The sequence below is a fragment of the Microtus oregoni genome, unplaced genomic scaffold (assembly GCF_018167655.1).
Source record: "Microtus oregoni isolate MIOR12 unplaced genomic scaffold, Mior012 000009F_ref0000495, whole genome shotgun sequence".
NCBI classification, from domain to species: domain Eukaryota; kingdom Metazoa; phylum Chordata; class Mammalia; order Rodentia; family Cricetidae; genus Microtus; species Microtus oregoni.
Window position 1 is genome coordinate 25,639,402 of NW_024543068.1, and position 19,206 is coordinate 25,658,607.

The following is a 19,206-nucleotide window of genomic DNA, read 5'->3' on the forward strand; positions in this document are numbered from 1 at the left end:
ACGGCCTTAACAGGGCATATTAATAGCAGTAACTTTGATAGGAAAAACAGTGCCTAACAGTTTTAAAACCCACTTAGGAATACTGGCTGCTGGTTAAATATAAAAGCTACAAATCTCAGAGTCAAGTACTAGGTTCTCCATTTAAATATACTAAATGAGAGAAAATAAAAGAAATAACTCCCAGAGACAAGGGTGAGATTCATATAAAAATATTTTCATTATATATTTATATGTTTGTTTTCAGGACAAGTTTGATCTGATAAATAACTAGACCGTAAAAGGCTAATCAACCCAATTATAAAATGGGGCACTGAGCTGAACAGAGAATTCTCAACAGAAGAACTTCAAATGGCCAAAAGACACTTAAGGTCATGCTCAACTTCCTTAGCGATCAGGGAAATGCAAATCAAGACAACTTTAAGATACCATCTTACACCTGACAGAATGGCTAAAATAAAAAACACCAATGATAGCCTTTGCTGGAGAGGTTGTGGAGAAAGGGGTATACTCACCCATTGCTGGTGGGAATGCAAACTTGTGCAACCACTCTGGAAAGCAGTGTGGCGGTTTCTCAGAAAATTCGGGATCAACCTACCCCTGGATCCAGCAATACCACTCTTGGGAATATACCCAAGAGAGGCCTTATCATACAACAAAAGTATATGCTCAACTATGTTCATAGCAGCATTGTTTGTAATAGCCAGAACCTGGAAACAACCTAGATGCCCTTCAATGGAAGAATGGATGAAGAAAGTATGGAATATATACATATGAGAGTATTACTCAGCAGTAAAAAACAAGGACTTCTTGAATTTTGCATACAAATGGATGGAAATAGAAAACACTATCCTGAGTGAGGTAAGCCAGACCCAAAAAGAGGAACATGGGATGTACTCACTCATATTTGGTTTCTAGCCATAAATAAAGGACATTGAGCTTATAATTCATGTTCCTAGAGAAGCTAAATAAGAAGGTGAATCCAAAGACAAACACATAGGCATCTTCCTGAATATTAACTTTCATCATGCGATGAAAGGAGACAGAGACAGAGACCCACACGGGAGCACCGGACAGAAATCTCAAGGTCCAAATCAGGAGCAGAAGGAGAGAGAGCACGAGCAAGGAACTCAGGACTGCGAGGGGTGCACCCACACACTGAGACAATGGGGATGTTCTATTGGGAACTCACCAAGGCCAGCTGGCCAGGGTCTGAAAAAGCATGGGATAAATCCAGACTAGCTGAACATAGCGGATAATGAGGAATACTGAGAACTCAAGAATAATAGCAATGGGTTTTTGATCCTACTGCACGTACTGGCTTTGGGGGAGCCTAGGCAGTTTGGATGCTCACCTTACTAGACCTGGATAGAGGTGGGCGGTCCTTGGGCTTCCCACAGGTCAGGGAACCCTGATTGCTCTTCGAGCTGATGAGGGAGGGGGACTTGATCGGGGGAGGGGGAAGGAAATGGGAGGTGGTGGCGGGGAGGAGGCAGAAATCCTTAATAAATAAATAAATTTAAAAAAATAAATAAATATTAAATAAAGCATCACTATTTGTTACAATAGCTTACCTTGCCGCTGTGAAAGTGAACTGTCCGGTTTATTTCTTATACCAGTTAGATGTCTTTGTACTGGCTTGTGTTCCACTTGTTTAATGTCTGTGTCTTGCTTTTGCTGATACTAAAGAATTTAAGAAATAAAGCCATAATATTATTTTTAAGTTAAAAATGTGTTGAGTTAAATTGGTTATATTATATAAACATCTAATAATTTGGCTTGCTTTCAAAGAGCTAATTTGTCATTTGACTTAACGCACAGCGAGTGTGTGAAGAGGTCCACACCTCCTGGAAGCATCCTCCTCAGCGAATGCAGAGATGCTGCGGCCATGGCACGCATGGCTCCGAGTGGCAAATGCAGCGACAGTGCGTTCAGCAGAGGCAGCCATTCCATCCTCTCCCACCATTCAAAGCCAACACCTGAGATGTTTTCTGTTACAGAGTAGATTGCATTTCTAGGTTTTCTTTCTTTTTCTTTTTTAATTCCCCTCTTCCTTTGGGAATGGTCTCATTGTGTGGCCCACACAGGCCTCAAATCTGTGATCCACTGACTCAGCCTCATGAGTGCTAGGATCACAAGTGCTCATTCCTGTATTTGGCTAGAGTTTTATTAAGTGGAATCATTGAGGATATATTTTTGTGGGGAGAAGGCTCTAGCTTTTACTCAACATAATTTTTGTCAAAAAAAAATCAAGTAAGGTATTGTCCATCTCAAGAGTCCCTACACTCACAGCGCACTGGGAGTCGTGGTGTTCTAGAATACAGAACCTAACACACTTTGTCCAGTCTCATTTGAGAAACACTGTGTTGCTTCCAATTTGGGGCTACTACAAATATAAAGTTCCTATGGACACTCATCTGTTCTAAATCCTCTAGGGAAGTAAAATGCATAGGTCGCGTGTTGGCTCTATGTCTGTATCATTTCGTGTTCGCAGCCAGCAATGGACTAGAGCTCAGTTGCCCCCACGTCCTTGCCAACAAATGCACGGCAGCCCCGGGACGTGGGCTTTCTAATGAGTACAGCAGCAGCCTTCTATGGTTTGACCTGCATTTCTAGTCTCTGATGCACGCTCATTTACTGCTCGAACATCTTTTGTTCATTTTAAATTACACTGTTCACTATTGAATTCTTTAGTTCATTTTTATTCTCTGGATTTGCCTTTCTCCCACTCTACCACTTGTGTTTTTATTTTCTTAATACTGTATTTGGGGGAGAAATTCTTATTCTGGGGGAATAGAAGTTCTTACTTTCGGTAAACTAATTTTTTTAATTCTCTTTTTTATAAGCAGTGCTTTTGCTATCACACCCAGCAAGTTCTTGCCTCTTAATCAAAAAATATTTTCTTTGATACAGACACTATTAGCATATTTATTAGCTTTTTTCTGATCTTTGCTTGAACACAGATTAGCAACAACAAACCCTATATGTTTTATTCCATAAGCAATCTTTATAATATATTTTTAATTTTCTTCCTTGATACCATGCAATATTGTAAAACACCATGCAATGAATACTGATTGAATAAATTAATTCACAATGAGGAATGAATTGCTAATCAAGAATACAAAATCGTATTTATTACCATGAGCCTTTATTTAGATTAAGATCTTCAAGAACAATCATCATAATTTTTTAATATAGAAGATTTCATGGGCAATTGGTTTCACTCATTATGAAACTGTTATGCTTTCACGGATTATACTTTATATATTTTAAAGCTATAAACATCAAACACTTAATACGTTTAAGTTACTGAGCTGGGTTTTATACAGTCACAAAGATATAAATGATAACAGCAACTTCACTAGGTGTCAGACATTTTATATATGTGGGCAGGGGACTGTGTCTGCCACAGCATTCATGTACAGGTCAAAGGACCACTTATGGAGTTAGTTCTCACCTTCCTCCTTCAAGAATGTTCTAGAAGATGTTGAGGCAGTCGGTAGACAGAGATAGGATTTCTCTGAGTTTGCGGCCAGCCTGGTCTTCACAGGGAGCTTCATGCCAGTCAAGATTACATGGTAAGACCCTGTCTCCTTCTGCCACTCCTATCCCCCTAAAAATGTCCTAGGGACTGAACTCAGTCTGGTCTTTTTGTTTGCCTTGAACTTGCTATGTAGACCAGGCTGGCCATGAACTCACAGTTACAATTCTCATTTTAAGTAAAGCACAAACGCTGTTGCTTTGGTACCTGAGAAAAGTCTTCAGCTGCTCCTGAATCGGCATCATTGCCTTTTGCTGTTGTGTGTGTTACAGAAAGAACAAAGCTAGGACAGGGCTGCAACTCCAAGTCCCTTATATTCATTGGACCATGACTGACATGTGAATCTTCACAAACATTACCTAAAACAAACATGGAGACAAAAGTTAAACTGTCAGAGTTATCTTAGAAAAATAACAAACAACAAACTACAGTTAGTGGCATTCCTAAGCGTTACTCAGAAACAGCAGTAAACCTCACAGCATGCCTGGTATTAAGCTTGTATTTATATTAAAGCCAAAACCCACAGAGAATGTAAAAATGAGCTATGTTCAAACAGATCTATGGAGTATTCCAAGTAAGGACCAATCAACATCATCCATGCAGTCTATCCCTCCCCCACAGCTCACAATATTCCCACTTACCTTTTCTAGCACTAAAAGGTCAGACTCAATGATACTTTTTATTTAAAAGGTGATCTTGCCCAGAACGGGATAACAGGAGGAAGGGTGACAGAGGGAAGACAGAGGGTGTCTTGGTTTCATTTCCTGTTGCTGTGAAAAAGGTAACTTAAGGGAGAAAGGGCTGACTTGGCTTACGGTGCCAGGTAACAGTCAGTCCCTGTGGGGAGGTAGACCACTTCAGGTCTCCATCCTTGGGAATGCTGTCAATCTCCTATAAGATTCCCTTTGGCTTGAAGAATTATGCTACTTTAGCTGATCAACAAGTCGGAAGAGATCCTTCTATTGCCCCAACATTGAGATTATAAGTGCATACCACCATCCTTGGCATCATACTTCCCCCACAAAAAAAAAAGAGGTGTTTTTTTTTTAAATTTTATGTGCATTCACAGTGGTCTGCATGTATATAGCACTCCATGTGCATATCTGGTACCCAGAGGCAAGAATGCTGGGAAGCAAACCCAGGTCTTCTACAAGAGCAAGTAGCTTGGACGCTCAGCCATCTCTCTAGCCTCACGCTAGCTTTTATATGCGCTCATCCCAGCCCTCATGCTTTCAGGGCAAGTGCTTCACAGACTGAGCCAGCCAGCTCCTTCCACAAATATTTCTAAGAAAATTGTTTTTTCTTATTAATGCCTATCTTTTAAATATAGCATAATTCATTTAATCAATGTGAAAGACTTTAAGAGTTATTCATGAACTAAATTGTTTCAAATGAAATATTCTAATGACAGCATAGACATTTTCATGTTAAAGGCAATCACCTTCACTGGAATCAAACAGCTGACAATTTCCTAGACATAACAGATAATCACTCTCTGATTGATGTTTTATGTTAATTCAAGTTTTTAATGGGCTTTGCACAAAGCAAAATATATCCACCGAGCTTTAATTTTTACCTCTCTAGTAGTTAATATGTACAAAGCAATTATGAAGAGCTACCTGGCTAACTCTCCAGCACTACGTAAGATTAATTAAAATAATGGCAATAACATACAAAATATAGAGTAACTGATGTTTCTGGTGGTAGATTTGCTTTTTAAAATTCTGGCATTCCCTTTTCTAGTCCTATGTCATTTGCCCATTTTTCTATGACTGGCAAATAAACTGAGAATTAATATATTTAATGCTGAAAGAAAAATATTAAAAATGAGGTTTTTTGCTGATGATATGATAAATACCAAAGATTCTAGTCTACTAGACCAACAGAACAAAAAGTATTGGTGTTCCTAAAATAACTATGAGAATTAATAAGAGTCTTTGGTGCCATGACTGGACACTATAAATATTCAAAGCCATTAGCTTTTCTTTTCATTATAACATTATACTATCATGATTAAAACTATAAAATATTAACAAAATTAGTAGAATCTATATGAAGACAATTATGAAATCCCACTGAAAGTCAAAATTTCCATATGAGGAACCCTAATCAGTACAGCAGTAGCTTGCTGTGGTTTGACCTGCATTTCTAGTCTCTGATGCATCAGAAAGAGGCTACAAACAAGTAGAAAAGTCCATCTCAAAACCTAGACTGGAAAGTCGACAACACAAAGGAAAAAAACTAAACTAAACTAAAACAACTGAGAGGTGTGCTACCAAGCAGAACGAGCTCCTTTAAGATTACCTGGGTCTTGAAAGTGAATCATGAGTACCATCTTCCTGGGACTTAGCCCAGCAAGGATCATATCCATGCACCATGACACAGCCTTTATAGGCCTTTCTGGGCTGACCATGCTGGCAGATGACTGCTATGGATATTGCTGAATTTGAAGTTGGCTCTCCAAAAATGGCAAATTCATGAGCATGCCCTTTAGTTTAAATGCTGGTATAAAAGAAATAATTGTTGCTACTAACAAAATGGATTCCATTGGGCCACCCTACAGTCAGAAGAGATATGAAAAAAATGTTAAAGAAGTCAGTACCTACATTAATAAACTTGGCTATGGGCTGGAAAGATGGCTCAGTGGTTAAGAGTACTGACTGCTCTTGCAGAGGTCCTGAGTTCAATTCCCAGCACCCACATGGTGGCTCACAACTATTTGTAACTCCAGTGGTAGAGGATCTGACACCCATGTCAAAACACCATTGTGTATAAAATAAAAATAAATAAAATTCAAAAAAATGAAGCTTGGAGAGATGGCTCAGTTGTTAAGGAACCAGGTTTGGTTCCTAGAACTCAATGGCAGCTCACAACCATCCATGACTCCAGTTCCAGGGAATGTGATACCCTCTTCTGGCCGCTGTAGGCAACAGGCACACATATGGTACACTGACATATATGTTGCAAAGCACTTATACACATGAAACAATGAAAACAAGTTTTAAAGAGAACTGTTTATGAACCTGGCATGGCAGCATCTGTGTAAAAAGTGTTAACATGCCGTGGGTTAAGGATGCAAGGTCACTCATAAAGACAGCAATGACCAGGGCTGGAGAGATGGCTCAGCAGTTAAGAGCACACTGGCTGTTCTTCCAGACCACCCAGGTTCAATTCCCAGTATCCACATGGCAGGTCAAAACTGTTTTTAACTCCAGTTCCAGGGTACCAAACACCCTCATACAGATGTGTGCACTTTGGGATGTTTCCTACCATCAATTTGTCCAAATGACAAATGCCTCGCTCTCCTAGCTGTCTATAACATTGGTGCTATTGGTACTGCTGCTGTGGGCCAAGTGGAGACTAGTGTTATCATACCTGTTTGGTGGTTAGCCTTGCTCTAGTCAATGTCACAATTAAAATATAAAGTCTACGGAAATGTACCTGAGGCTCTTCCTGGTCAATGTCAAGAATATGTCTGTCCAAGATGTTCCTCTGTAGCAACAGCAAAAATGTCCCACAATGGACGCAGCTGGCTTCACTGCTCAGGTGATTATCCTGAATGATTCAGGCCAAATCAAAGCTGGCAATGCCCCTCAACTAGACGGTCGCAGATTTACACAGCAGGCTAATTTGCTAAGCTGCAAGGAAGACTGATGACCTTTCCAGCAGGAAGTCAGAAGATACCCTCACTATCCTATTTGGTGAAGCTGCCACGGCGAATACAGTTCCAGGAAAGCATTGTGTTTTGAGAGTGTCTCTAACTTTCTCTTTTGGCTCATTTTGCTACTCATATGAATCAGATGTTGTGTTTATCAAGGTAACAGGGAAGGAAGAGAAGAAGGCTGCTGAAGGTTTCACTGTCACCACGTCTTCCCAGAATGCTCAAAAAACTAAATGAGTTTTATCATTACACCTGCATGGATGGTCTCAGGACTATTTGTCTCAATTGGCCATTTAAGTTCAGTATTAGGTTAATAACAAGGCATAGTAAAATCCCACACTCAGAAGGGAGAATGTTTTGTTTTATGGACCTTCAAGTTATTAATTTTTATAACTAGTACATTTTAATAGAAGCAACTTGACCAAACACGTGTCTGAGAATTTTAAGAGCCATTAAAATAAAGTTTAGTGAGGAGGGGACATAGACTGTGATGGTTAACACTGTCGATTAAATAAAGCGTAGAATCACCTAGGAGACAGCCTTTGGGCATGCAGGTGAGAAATCACGATTACCTGCAGCGGGAAGACACACATGAAAGGGCCACTACCATCCATGCTGCAGTTCTGGACTCACTGAAAAGGACAAAGCAAGCTGAGCAGCATCACCCATCACTCTCTGCTTCCTGACTGTGGAGTCCAGGGGATCAGTAGCTTCATGCACACTGTCAGGCCTTCCCTTCTATGACGTCAGTGCCCTTGATCTCTGAGCCGAAACAAATGTGGTCTCTCTCACATCCCTGCTGTCTGTCATGCATGCCCTCCTTCTATGATGTCTATGGTAACACATGATAACATGCCAAAAATAAACGCTGTCTCCCTTAAGTTGCTTCTGTCACAGCAACAGGATGGTACTGAGAAGTGGGCTGATCACTTGAGGCTCTGGAATTGCTCTAAGGGAAGATGGTGGAAGGGTTGCCAGTGGTGGGTGGGCTATCACAGCCTAGAGTACTGCAAGCAGAGGGTAACAGGCCATTCTGGTAGGCCCAGAAGACACGCTAAAAAGAGAAACACAAACAGCAGAGGTTTATGAGGCTTCAGAGAAGAATGGGGACTCTTGCTGGAAACTGGGTTAACAGCACTCCTGTGCCGCTCTGGCAAAGACTTTGGCTGCATCTGGATCCTGAGGACCTGAGTGGGGTTGAATTTAAATGTAAAGGACTCATTTGTTTGGCATAGGAAATTCCAAGACATTCAGGCTGTGGTATGGCAACTATTTTAACTGCTCTCATCTAGGTCTACGTGAGGGATCCAAGAGCTAAGCGGAAAGTGTGTGTTTCACAAGGAAACTAGTAGGAGTAAGTGAACCTGACAAAGATTTGAAAGCAGCTCTAACTGCTCAAGTGATAGCAGCCTTTTTCACTTTTTTTTTTAAATTTATTTATTTATTAAAGATTTCTGCCTCCTCCCCACCACGGCCTCCCATTTCCCTCCTCCTCCCCCGATCAAGTCCCCCTCCCTCATCAGCTCGAAGAGCAATCAGGGTTCCCTGAACCTGTGGGAAGTCCAAGGACTGCCCATCTTCATCCAGGTCTAGTAAGGTGAGCATCCAAACTGCCTAGGCTCCCCCAAAGCCAGTACGTGCAGTAGGATCAAAAACCCATTGCCATTTATGATAGCAGCCTTAAGGAAGCCTGCTACTTTGTTCTACCACAACAGAAAAGGTGTCCTGAGGGCAAGACTCCAGCCAGTGAAAGCTCCCTTTGTGAGCAATGCTAATTCATTTGAAAGAGAAGCGCCTAACCTGAAGCAGACTGCTGCTGAGGCAGTTCCTTTGCTCCTTGAAAGCCTAGAAGTGTTTCCCCAGGGTGCACACACAGGAGCTGGTGTAAGCCTCCTCCCAAGCTGGCAGCACCAGTTGGTAGCAGCATCACTGGTTTTGCAGGCAGGAAATACTAGATTAAGAGGCTCGTGGAGGCCTGACTTGAGTCAGAAAGCCCTGAGACAAAGCAGCATGTGGCAAAAGTCTGATATAAAACTGCAAAAGTAAAACCCAGTGTTCAATGGAGAACCCAGGATGTTGGAAATACCAGGACCAAAATCCACTAGGACCAAGGGATACCTGCCAAGGAAAACTGCAGACACTGAATAAAGTTGACCTGAGGAAAGGCTATGGTATGCTGCAGTTAACAGAGATGGAAGAGCAGGGAAGCTGGACATGGAGCTACAGTATTTGACACTTTCCCTGCTGGGTTTGGTCTTGATTTGGTCTGATCATTCCTTACTACTGTCCCAGTTATTCCCTCCTGGATTTTTAAACAAGGCTGTAATTATTAAAAACAACCAAGACTTTCCATAGTAAATAAATTTATTATAAAATGGTCACGCATCTATGGTGACAAAGGGGGAAAGTCATTGCTAAAGATAACTGAAGTGGGATCAAGTTCATATAATGGAGAACGGTGACAGCCGACACTGTCAGTTTGGCAGGATCTAAAGTCACCCAGAAAACGAGCCTCTGAGCATGCCTGAGGAACTATCTAGACAGGTGGACCCAGCTGAGGAGCGGCCTTACGCATCCCATGGGCAGAGGTCCCAGACTGATTCAAAGAAGAAAGCAAGCTGCACCCCAGCATTCATCGTCCTGTCTACTGGGCTTGCTGTCAGCATCTGCCTCCCATTCCTCCCACCTACAGATGGGACCCTCTCAACTATAAGCAAAACAAACTCCTTCTTCCTTAGGTTGCTTTGGGAAGATATTTTATCGCAGCAGCAAGACACATGACTAAGACACCGACCAATGAAATAAAGAGAACTCAGAAATAAAGCCACACAACTACAGCCACCTAATCTTTGACAAAAACAATCATTAGAAAAAAGACAGTCTCTTTAACAAAGTGTTGGAAAAACTGGGTATCTACTTGTAAAAGAATAAAACTGTATCCATGTTCCTGTACAAAAGTCAATTAAAAATGGATGAAACACTCTACTATAAGGCCTGAATCTCTTCAACTGCTAGAGGGAGCCATGTCTTTAATAGTCACAGGCACAAACTTTGTAGACAGAATTCCTATGGCAAAAGAGGAAATCATTATGAGAATAAACAAATGAGATTACATGAATCAAACAGTTTCTACACAATGAAGAAACCACCAACAGAACGAGGAGGCAGCTTACAAAACGGGAAAAATATCTACCTACATATCAAATAGAAGATTAATTCCTAAGGACTTTTGGACAGTCAAGCTAGTTGGTGAGCGCCAAGCTCAGTAAGAGGCATGATCTCAACAAACAGGTGAAGACTGATAATGGATGACATCAGCATCAACCTCAGGTCTCCACACAGACACTTCCATTGGGGGAGCGCACGGCATACACACATACACATCTCTCTATTCACACAGACAACAATTTTTAAACAGAACCACAACGTCAATAAATATTCAAAATAGTGTTTAATATTCCTACTTTCTAGGGAAATGCAATTAAAAACTGCTTGAGATTTTACCCCAATCAGCCTGGCTATTATTAGAGAGAAAGACAACAAATGCTAGAAAATGTGAAGAAAACCCTTAGTCTCTGTCGGTAAACTGGCATCGCCATTCTGAAGTCAGGAGGAGCTTTCTCAGAAGCTAAAGACAAAATTCCTACAGGACGGCTGAAAACACAAAGGACTCTTAAGTAGCACGACCACAGGACACACACACATTCCCGTTTACTGATATACTGTTTATAAGCCAAGACAAGCAACCCTAAACATCTATTAAGAGATGGGTAGATTAAAAGGAATATACAGAGACATGACAGAATTTTATTCAGCTGTAGAGAAAAAAAGTGACATTTGTAGGAAAATGGATGGAACTTGAGATCTCTGTGCTAAGGAAAATAAGCTAGACAAGACTCAGACAGACAGACATCTCATTCACTTCTGTGTGCATGTGTGACTAGAGCAGAAGGTGTCTGGAGACGGGACAGGAGGAAGACGGGGAAACAGAATGCACGTGACAGGAAGAAAAGGCAACTATCTGGCGGGGCAGAAGGACACCATCAGGAATTAGGAAGATGGGAAAAGGTGAGTGGGTAGAGAGGGACGAATAAGAACACTATATGATCTGTGTGTGGAAATACAAAAATGAAATCTACTACTTTGTATGCTAAAATTAAATTTTAAAATCGGAAAAAAAATCAGAGGCATTAAGTTACTTGAACAAAGACCCACAGAGTTGGAATTAAAATCCATTTCTGAAATTCTAAAAACCCAAGCTCTCAACCACCCAGCTATATTGCCTCTTCCAAATATACTCACATATGTAAGTATGTTTGTATGCACACACACACAAACACACATTCACACATACACACATATTCAACCTTATGCAACATTGCTTGCTATAGTTAAAACAATACAATAAACCTATTGTTGAAAATAAGAAGCTAAAGAAATTGTTCAGTGGTTAAGAACATGCACTGCTCTTCCAGAGGACTCAGGCTTAGCTTCTAGCACCCACATCAGGAGCTTAACAACTCCAGTTCGAGAGGATCAGACAATCTTTTCTGGTAACTGTGTATACATCACCTCTCTCTCTCCATATATATATATAAGAAATTCAAATTTTGTTTTAAAATGGTATAATGAAACCTAATTCTTTGCAAACTAATAAAAGTTTTAAATAAATAAAAAAGATTTTCTAATACACTAGTCATTATTAAAAATTGTCCTTATGAACTGCCCATAAAGGAGCATTCTGATGTTATTTCTGAAATATATTCAAAATATTTTCTAAAGCAATGTTTATATTTTATGGATTATAGCAAGGATAAAGTATATATATACGATTTTCAGTTTCTGCATGCTTCAGAATACTGTATATCCAGAAAAGTCTTTCAATCATACTAAACGGCCACTGAGATAGTTTAGTGGGTGAAGGCACTGGGTGGCAATTCTGATGATCTAAGTTCAATTCCTGAGACCCACATGATAGGAGAGAATCAAGCCTGGAAGTCGTCATCTAAAGGTGTGAACACGTGCTCATGTACACACACGAACACATACACACATAGATAAACAATAAAATTTTAATCATACTAACAAGTATTCAAGTTATACACAATCCGTCCTATTCTTAAGTTTGCCTTTTGATAATACTTACCTCTGTCTCAAAAAGATAATTTAATCATTATCAAATGACTAGGATTTTTCTAAAAACATGTTTTCATTAATACAAAAATTATTTACTATACCACAGGTGACCCTTTGGTCATTATTACAGAGAAAGAAGGGCTGTAAACCCATAGATTTTAGTCTCCAAGAGCCCGCCTCCTAGTGTCTCTCAGGTGATCTATGAGCGCCCCCTAGAGCCCACTCTGTTATTACACTCCGCACAGTGAACTACACGTCACATTTTATGCTGTATATTGACCTGAAAGTGTGTAACAAGTGTAATACTCTCACCATATGCACAAAATGGTAAACAGCTGCAATTTTATGCGTATCCTGCTAGAAATTTCAGCCTTGACTCTCCTTGACGCCAGTTCTAAACACTCACAAATGCTCTCATGTAAGCTCAGCAAGGCCGTACTCCTAATGCTGCATTTAAGTTGGCATAAAGAGTAAAATTTTTTATATTGATGAAATCTCTCTTTGATACTGGAATACATTCTTACATATGGTCATGTTCTACATCATTTTAATGCTTATACTTGTGAGTCATATGCTTTTTGCTAGTGACATTACTTGCTGCCTACTTTATATTTATTTTATAATGTAAAAATTATTTTGGAAAAGAGGCAAATTGAAGTAATTTCCTTACTCGGCTTCAGAACAGGTGATAAAGCAGTGCAGAGAACGACCAGCATTCACACTGCGTTTGGCCCAGGAACTGCTACTCAGCATATAAGGCAGAGGTGTGTCAAGATGGTCTGCAAATGTGAGGGGCCTGAAGATGAGGAGGGGAGGGGCCTGGTCATGGGAATCTGACAATGATTAATTACCGAAGCTGATGTAATGTTCTTACAACTAGACTAGAAGTTGGCAAGAATTCCATGTGGACTAAATGCTCACTGAAAGAACTCAGTGAGGCCCTCAGATGGCTAAAGGCTTTGTTAACAACCACACGTCCCAGCTCCCACCCGTCACTCCACGCAGCACTAACAACCATTTCTTGACTGGACTGTGACATGAAACAAAAGCTGGGCTGTATATGACAACCGTCAACTCAGTGGTTGGACTGAGAAGCCCAAACGCTTCCCAAAGCTAACTTGCATGTAAACACGGATCCTGAGTACTGTCTGCTGCCAATCTACCCACGACCGCGTTCTGAATCCCAGGAAACCATTACATCTGAGAAGTATGCTCAGCAAACAGAGATGCGGAAAACTGTGAGAAGCCTGAGAGCAGCAGCGTTGGTCAGAGAGGGTCCAAGTCTTCTATCAGTGTATTCTCCATATCCATATCCAACCGCCAGCCCTACAGCCGGTGCTTCAAAAGGTGAACAAACTGGGTTTGATGAAATTAGCTACCAAGTTTTGCCTCAAGACCAAACTCACCTCTCTCTCACTAGCTAACATGCCCACAGAACTGTTAGCAGGATAAATACTTCACAGCCAGTGGAACGCAGAAAATACTTTCCAAGATTTTGCCAAACTGTAAAGCATACAGGTTTTTTCATAGCAATAAGCAAATCTATTTTTTGTTGACAAAAATTGTACTGACTATAATGATCCCTATTTGATCTAGTTTGAGTCTAGTTACAGTGGCTTAAAATTCAACCTGAAACCTCAATTCATTCTGCACCAACCTTACACAGAATGCAGTAACGAGCCTGAAAAAGTCAGAGACAAAGAACATACAGATTTAATCCCAGCACTCGGGAGGCAGAGGCAGGCGGATCTCTGTGAGTTCGAGGCCAGCCTGGTCTACAAGAGCTAGTTCCAGGACAGGAATCAAAAAAGCTACAAAGAAACCCTGTCTCGAAAAATAAAAAAAAGAAAAAAAAAAGAAAAAAAGAACATACAGAGCTACAGAGCTCAATTAAGTGGCCAATTTCCATCTGCAAAGTTACCCATTTACAGAAACATATTTCTAATTAAAGATTAATATTTATAGAAACTTTATGGTCGATGTGTGGATCCCTCCGAAGTGGTAAAAAGCTGACCCAACCCAGCATCCAGTTCCCCACTCTGCATAGGCACTTTCGCTCTGGCACTGTAAAAGGTGACCTTGGCAGTCAGTTTAATGCCAAGTGTTCACATTCTCTGTTCATTCTGTCTCCTCTCCATCTTTCCTCCATCCCCATTCGTGTGTGTGTGCATGTGAGAGAGGCACTCAGACACAGATACACACACACACACACACACACACACACACACACACACGGCTACTTAGAATGGCACCCAAGCCATTTTAAAAGACAATTACTGTCCAATGTTCCTGAGCATAACGAGGTTCTGACATGCCTATGGAGATGTGTGTTAGAGACACTTCCTTCAGGCATGAGTTACAGTGCTACTGGCTGTGATATAAGGGATCAACAACATAAATGAAATACAATGTCTTCAAACAGAAATACACAAGAAACCAGGTTATGCAAGAGGCTTGCTAGAATCCAATCCTCTATTTCTCCTAGGAGCATAAGTTCAGTGTTTGCTAATATATACATGCTTACTTTATAGGCTACAGCTACCACAGACAATAGAAATTAACTAAGGCTAGTAATTTCCAAAGGGCTAAAAACAGAAATTCCAGTTACTCTCTAAGATAACCCAAATGCACTGAACACTGCATCTGGAAACTCACACAGTGTAAAGAGTAATTTCTACAGCAGTATGATCTCATCCAACTTTGACCTACACAGAACTGCTGATTCTGAGGGGCTGCTTACATTTGCTATTATACATTAAAATAGTACACCTGCATTAAAATCTTTAAGCATTTGTATATATATATAAAAACTGTCTCATATCCTTCCCAATGGTGCATATACTAACAAAAACATATAAAATAAATCATGTTCAGGAAAAAGTATGTGTATCATAGAAAAGTTACTACCTTTAATAAATAAATCTTCAAGCCTCCATTTAAAAAAAAGCTGAACTTCTCAATTCAGATAAAGGACACGACTATAGATTATAATGTAAAACACACTATAGCCATCAGCATGAGAAGAAGAACCTGAAACAGGATTCAAGGTAAAAGTTACAGAAGCATTAAGAAACAACTCTGTTGTGTGTACCTGCGGCCATGTCAGGCTGCAGTAACATCCCAGGGTCTGCTCGCCGATCAGAAGGCTCTGCAGTTGGAGTGGGCTGCAGCACACAGACAGACGCTCCCGCTAAGATGTCCTCCGCGGCTGTCAACACGAGCTTTTGTCCCTCACTAAGCTCGCCCACACTGTTATCCAAGTCCTTACAAAATGAGAAAAATTGTTAAAGCCATTGTATTAAACAGTTAAAGAAGGAAATACTTTTAAAATATCATGATACAAAACACGTAAGTGCTTATAATGTCACACTTAAGGTACATGAAAGGGAAGTCTAAGAAGGTGGTTTAAGGAGCGGTAAGATGGCTCAGCAAGTAAGAATGATTGCTGCAAGTCTGATGACCTCAATTCGAGCCCTGGGCCCACAGGCTCACATATACAATAAATAAATGTAAACATTTTTTCAAACAAAAGTTTAATCAGGCATACAGTACTGTGTGTGTGTTTCCCCATGTGTGTATGTGTAGATGGGGGTGGGGTGGAGCTGCACATACACAGTATGCGTGTGTGTGTGTGTGTGTGTGTGTAGAGGCCAGAAGTCAACAGCATGTGTCTTTCTTAAACATTTAATCTCTCATTGAACCCATAGTTCAACCCATTGTCTAGAGTGGCTGGCCAGGAAGCCCCAGGGATCCTCTTGTGTCTGCATTTCCAGAGCTGGTATTGAGGTACACGCCACCATCCCCACCTTTTTACTGGCTGAGGGAACTAAGTTCAGGCCCTCATGCTTGTATGGCAAGCACTGACTATTATTATTGGTTTTCAAGCTCCAATTAAACAGAAATAATATCTAAGAAAACTTAAAATATTAAATACTGGTACCCATTATACATTGTTTGAATAGCTTAAATTGGAATAAAAAGTATACTTCTCATTTCTTTTGAATTAAAATTGCTTAAAACTGCTAGTGGGGACTTTATGTTACTTGATGGGAATCATATGCCTCAACTACCAAAAAGATTCTATCTATACAAATAACTATTTTTCTTTCTTTTTGAGGCAGGGTCTTACTATGTATTCTGTTCTATTCTCAGACCCCAAATCATCCTGCCTTAGCTTTCTGAGAGCTAAGACTGTAGTCACATGCCTGGTCGTGCCTGGCTCAACACGCTGAAAAGTGAGAAAACATCAGCAGAGCAGTGGTGGTGCACGCCTTTAATCCCAGCACTCAGGAGGCAGAGGCAGGCGGAGCTCTGTGAGTTCAAGGTCAGCCTGCTCTACCAAGTGAGTTCCAGGACAGCAAGGGCTGTTACCAGAGAAATCCTGTTTCCAATTTTTTTTTTTAAAAAAAACTTAGCTATTTAATTTCCCCCTATATTTATATCTAGATAAAGGAACCAACATCTTTATGGTTGAACATTACCTCTGCTTGCTGTGAAACTAGTAACTCCTGTTCTTGCTTAGTAAAAAGCGAAAGAATCGCATTTGGATGAAGCCTTTTGTGGGGCCTCCTAATCACCTGTCCTTCGCTGGGAGGGTCGTCTTCCTAGAGCAAACACAAGGACATCAGAAGAGGTTATTAAACAGTTATGACTAATAAAACTGTAGGAAGAAATGACACCAGTATCTTTCAAAAGATGATCTTATTTTCACACAGCCACCGAGAGCACAGCTGCAGTCAGTTCTTCCTTACCATGTCAAAGGCATCGTGCAGAGTGCTGGATAGGCTGTCGTTCACGTTCAGCAGGTGCAAGTCCCCATTTCCTAAGACTTGAAGCAAAGAAGAGTGATTTAGAAAACCAGAAGACATTTACTAAGTAATCTGGCCAGAAAGCACAGAACGTTATATTTGAACTTACAGTTCAGTAGAAAAACTGGTAAAGTTCATATTTAGGTCATTATTAAATAAATTACTCACCTACACATCTTTTTATTTCACCTACTCTGTCAAAGTTGTTTTTGTTGTTGTTGGGGTTTTTTGTTTGTTTGTTTGTTTGTTTGTCTGTCTGTCTGTTTTCAAGACAGGGCTTCTCTGGCTGTCCTGGAACTCACTCTGTGGACCAGGTTGGCCTTGAACTCAGCCTCCCCCGTGCTGGAATTAAAGGCATGTGCCACCATGCCTGGCTCAGAATTGTTTTTTAATTTAATTTTTAGTTATCATTTTATGTGTATGAGTGATCTCCCTGCATGTATGGCCTGTGCACTGTGTACATGGTTGGTACCATGAAGGCCATTAGACAGCATCTGAGCCCCTGGAACTAGAGTTACAAACAGGTGTGAGCCAGCATATGGGTGCTGGGAACTGAACAGAGATCTTCCAGCAGGGCAGCAAATGCTCTCAGGCACTGAGCCCCAGGTCAGAATTTTAAAGTGACTGCAAGCAGCACAGCAGCTATGACTCTGAGAAATGGGCACCTTGACAGGCTGTTAAACGCACTGAATAGTGAATAACACTAAAAGCGGTTAATCTTTCCAGGAAGCACACTGACAGCGCATTGCTAACTTGAGGGAGGCAATCCTGCCTCAGCAAGTCCACTTGCAGACATAGGTTATGGAAGCTACGTGCAACAGTGGCCATTACAGCCTGGTATACACGGAAGCTATCTATACGAACCCCTTCACTTGGATAGATCACACACTGATGGAGGAAGGTCATTGGCTAATAAAGGCACTGCCCTGGCCCATTTTATTGGTTAGAGGATAGGTGGGAGGAGTAAACAGAACAAAATGCTGGGAGGAAGAGGAAGTGAGCTCAGTCTTGACAGCTTTCCTCTCAGGAGCAGACGCCTCAGAGAGAGATGCCATGCCCTGCTCCCGGGATGAAGCTCCGACCCAGGATGGACTAGGCTAGAATCTCCCCGGTAAGCGCACCTTGGGGTGCTACATACAGATGATTAGAAATGGGTTAAATTATTATGTGAGAATTAGCCTAGAAGAGAATGGGCCAGGCAGTGTTTAAATGAATACAGTTTGTGTGTTGTTATTTCGGGGCGTAAGCTAGCCGAGCAGGCGGCCGGGGAGCAGGCGGCGGGGGTGTTGGGGACGCAGCCCCGCCGCCCCTCTTACTTCATATGGCGACCACGTGGACAACTGCTTCCACATAAAGCCTGAGACAGCTTGGGAAGTAATTCTAGAACAAAATGAAAGCATTGTGCCTGGTTTCTTGGTAGCAGCAATTTCTCGGTTCTACTCTGCTTGCTAGAGGCAAGCAAGCACCTCACCTAAGAGAGGCTTCCTGACTCAGCTTTAGCTGCAAAGCCTGCAGCTCATTAAGAGGTCCTGCCATGAAACACTTAAATGGTGTTGACGAAAAGCTGAACACATGCTTTTCGATTTTCAGCCATAGCAGGAAAAAAGCTGCGCCGTTTAAAAATGCCGGCTTTCTGGGCTGTCCTGCCAGGGCAAACTCTGACTCTTTTACGCAGGCGGTTCGTGCGGTTTGCAAGCAAAGGCTGCTGAAGCTCGCGTGCTGGCAGGGACCTTGAAATGCCATAGAGTTATAGCAGTAAACATGGCTACAGCCAGTACCTCAGCCATGAGGCTGGAAAGCTAAGGAATGGACTGGATCTAGCTGGCAAAGCCACGCCTTTAATCCTACTGATATTGCTTGGTAAATTAAAGACTCGTGTGGTCAGAAAAAGAGAGATTCAAAGACAAAGAAAATTTCTGAATGGTTTAAAGTGTGTTAAAAATATATGCAGACTAAAAGTTGAAGTTCTTAAAGTAAAAAACAAAAAAAGGAAGAGAGTTGTTGTATGTGGTAGCACACGCCTTTAATCCCAGTGCCTAGAAGGCAGAGACAAACAGATC

At 41.2% G+C, this 19,206-nt stretch overlaps 1 protein-coding gene across 2 annotated transcripts in view; it reads right to left on the bottom strand.

Moving 5' to 3' along the window:
* The window catches only part of Kiaa0586 (KIAA0586 ortholog), a 94,389-nt gene that overhangs the window by 23,791 nt on the left and 51,392 nt on the right, over positions 1-19,206 (bottom strand). For both annotated transcript variants that reach the window (XM_041658236.1, XM_041658237.1), the window contains exons 25-29: positions 17,090-17,166; positions 16,820-16,942; positions 15,430-15,601; positions 3,749-3,900; positions 1,572-1,680 (exon numbers count right to left, since the gene is read on the bottom strand). In XM_041658236.1, the coding sequence (XP_041514170.1) occupies positions 1,572-1,680; positions 3,749-3,900; positions 15,430-15,601; positions 16,820-16,942; positions 17,090-17,166 (633 nt within the window). The remainder of the gene's footprint in view (positions 1-1,571; positions 1,681-3,748; positions 3,901-15,429; positions 15,602-16,819; positions 16,943-17,089; positions 17,167-19,206) is intronic.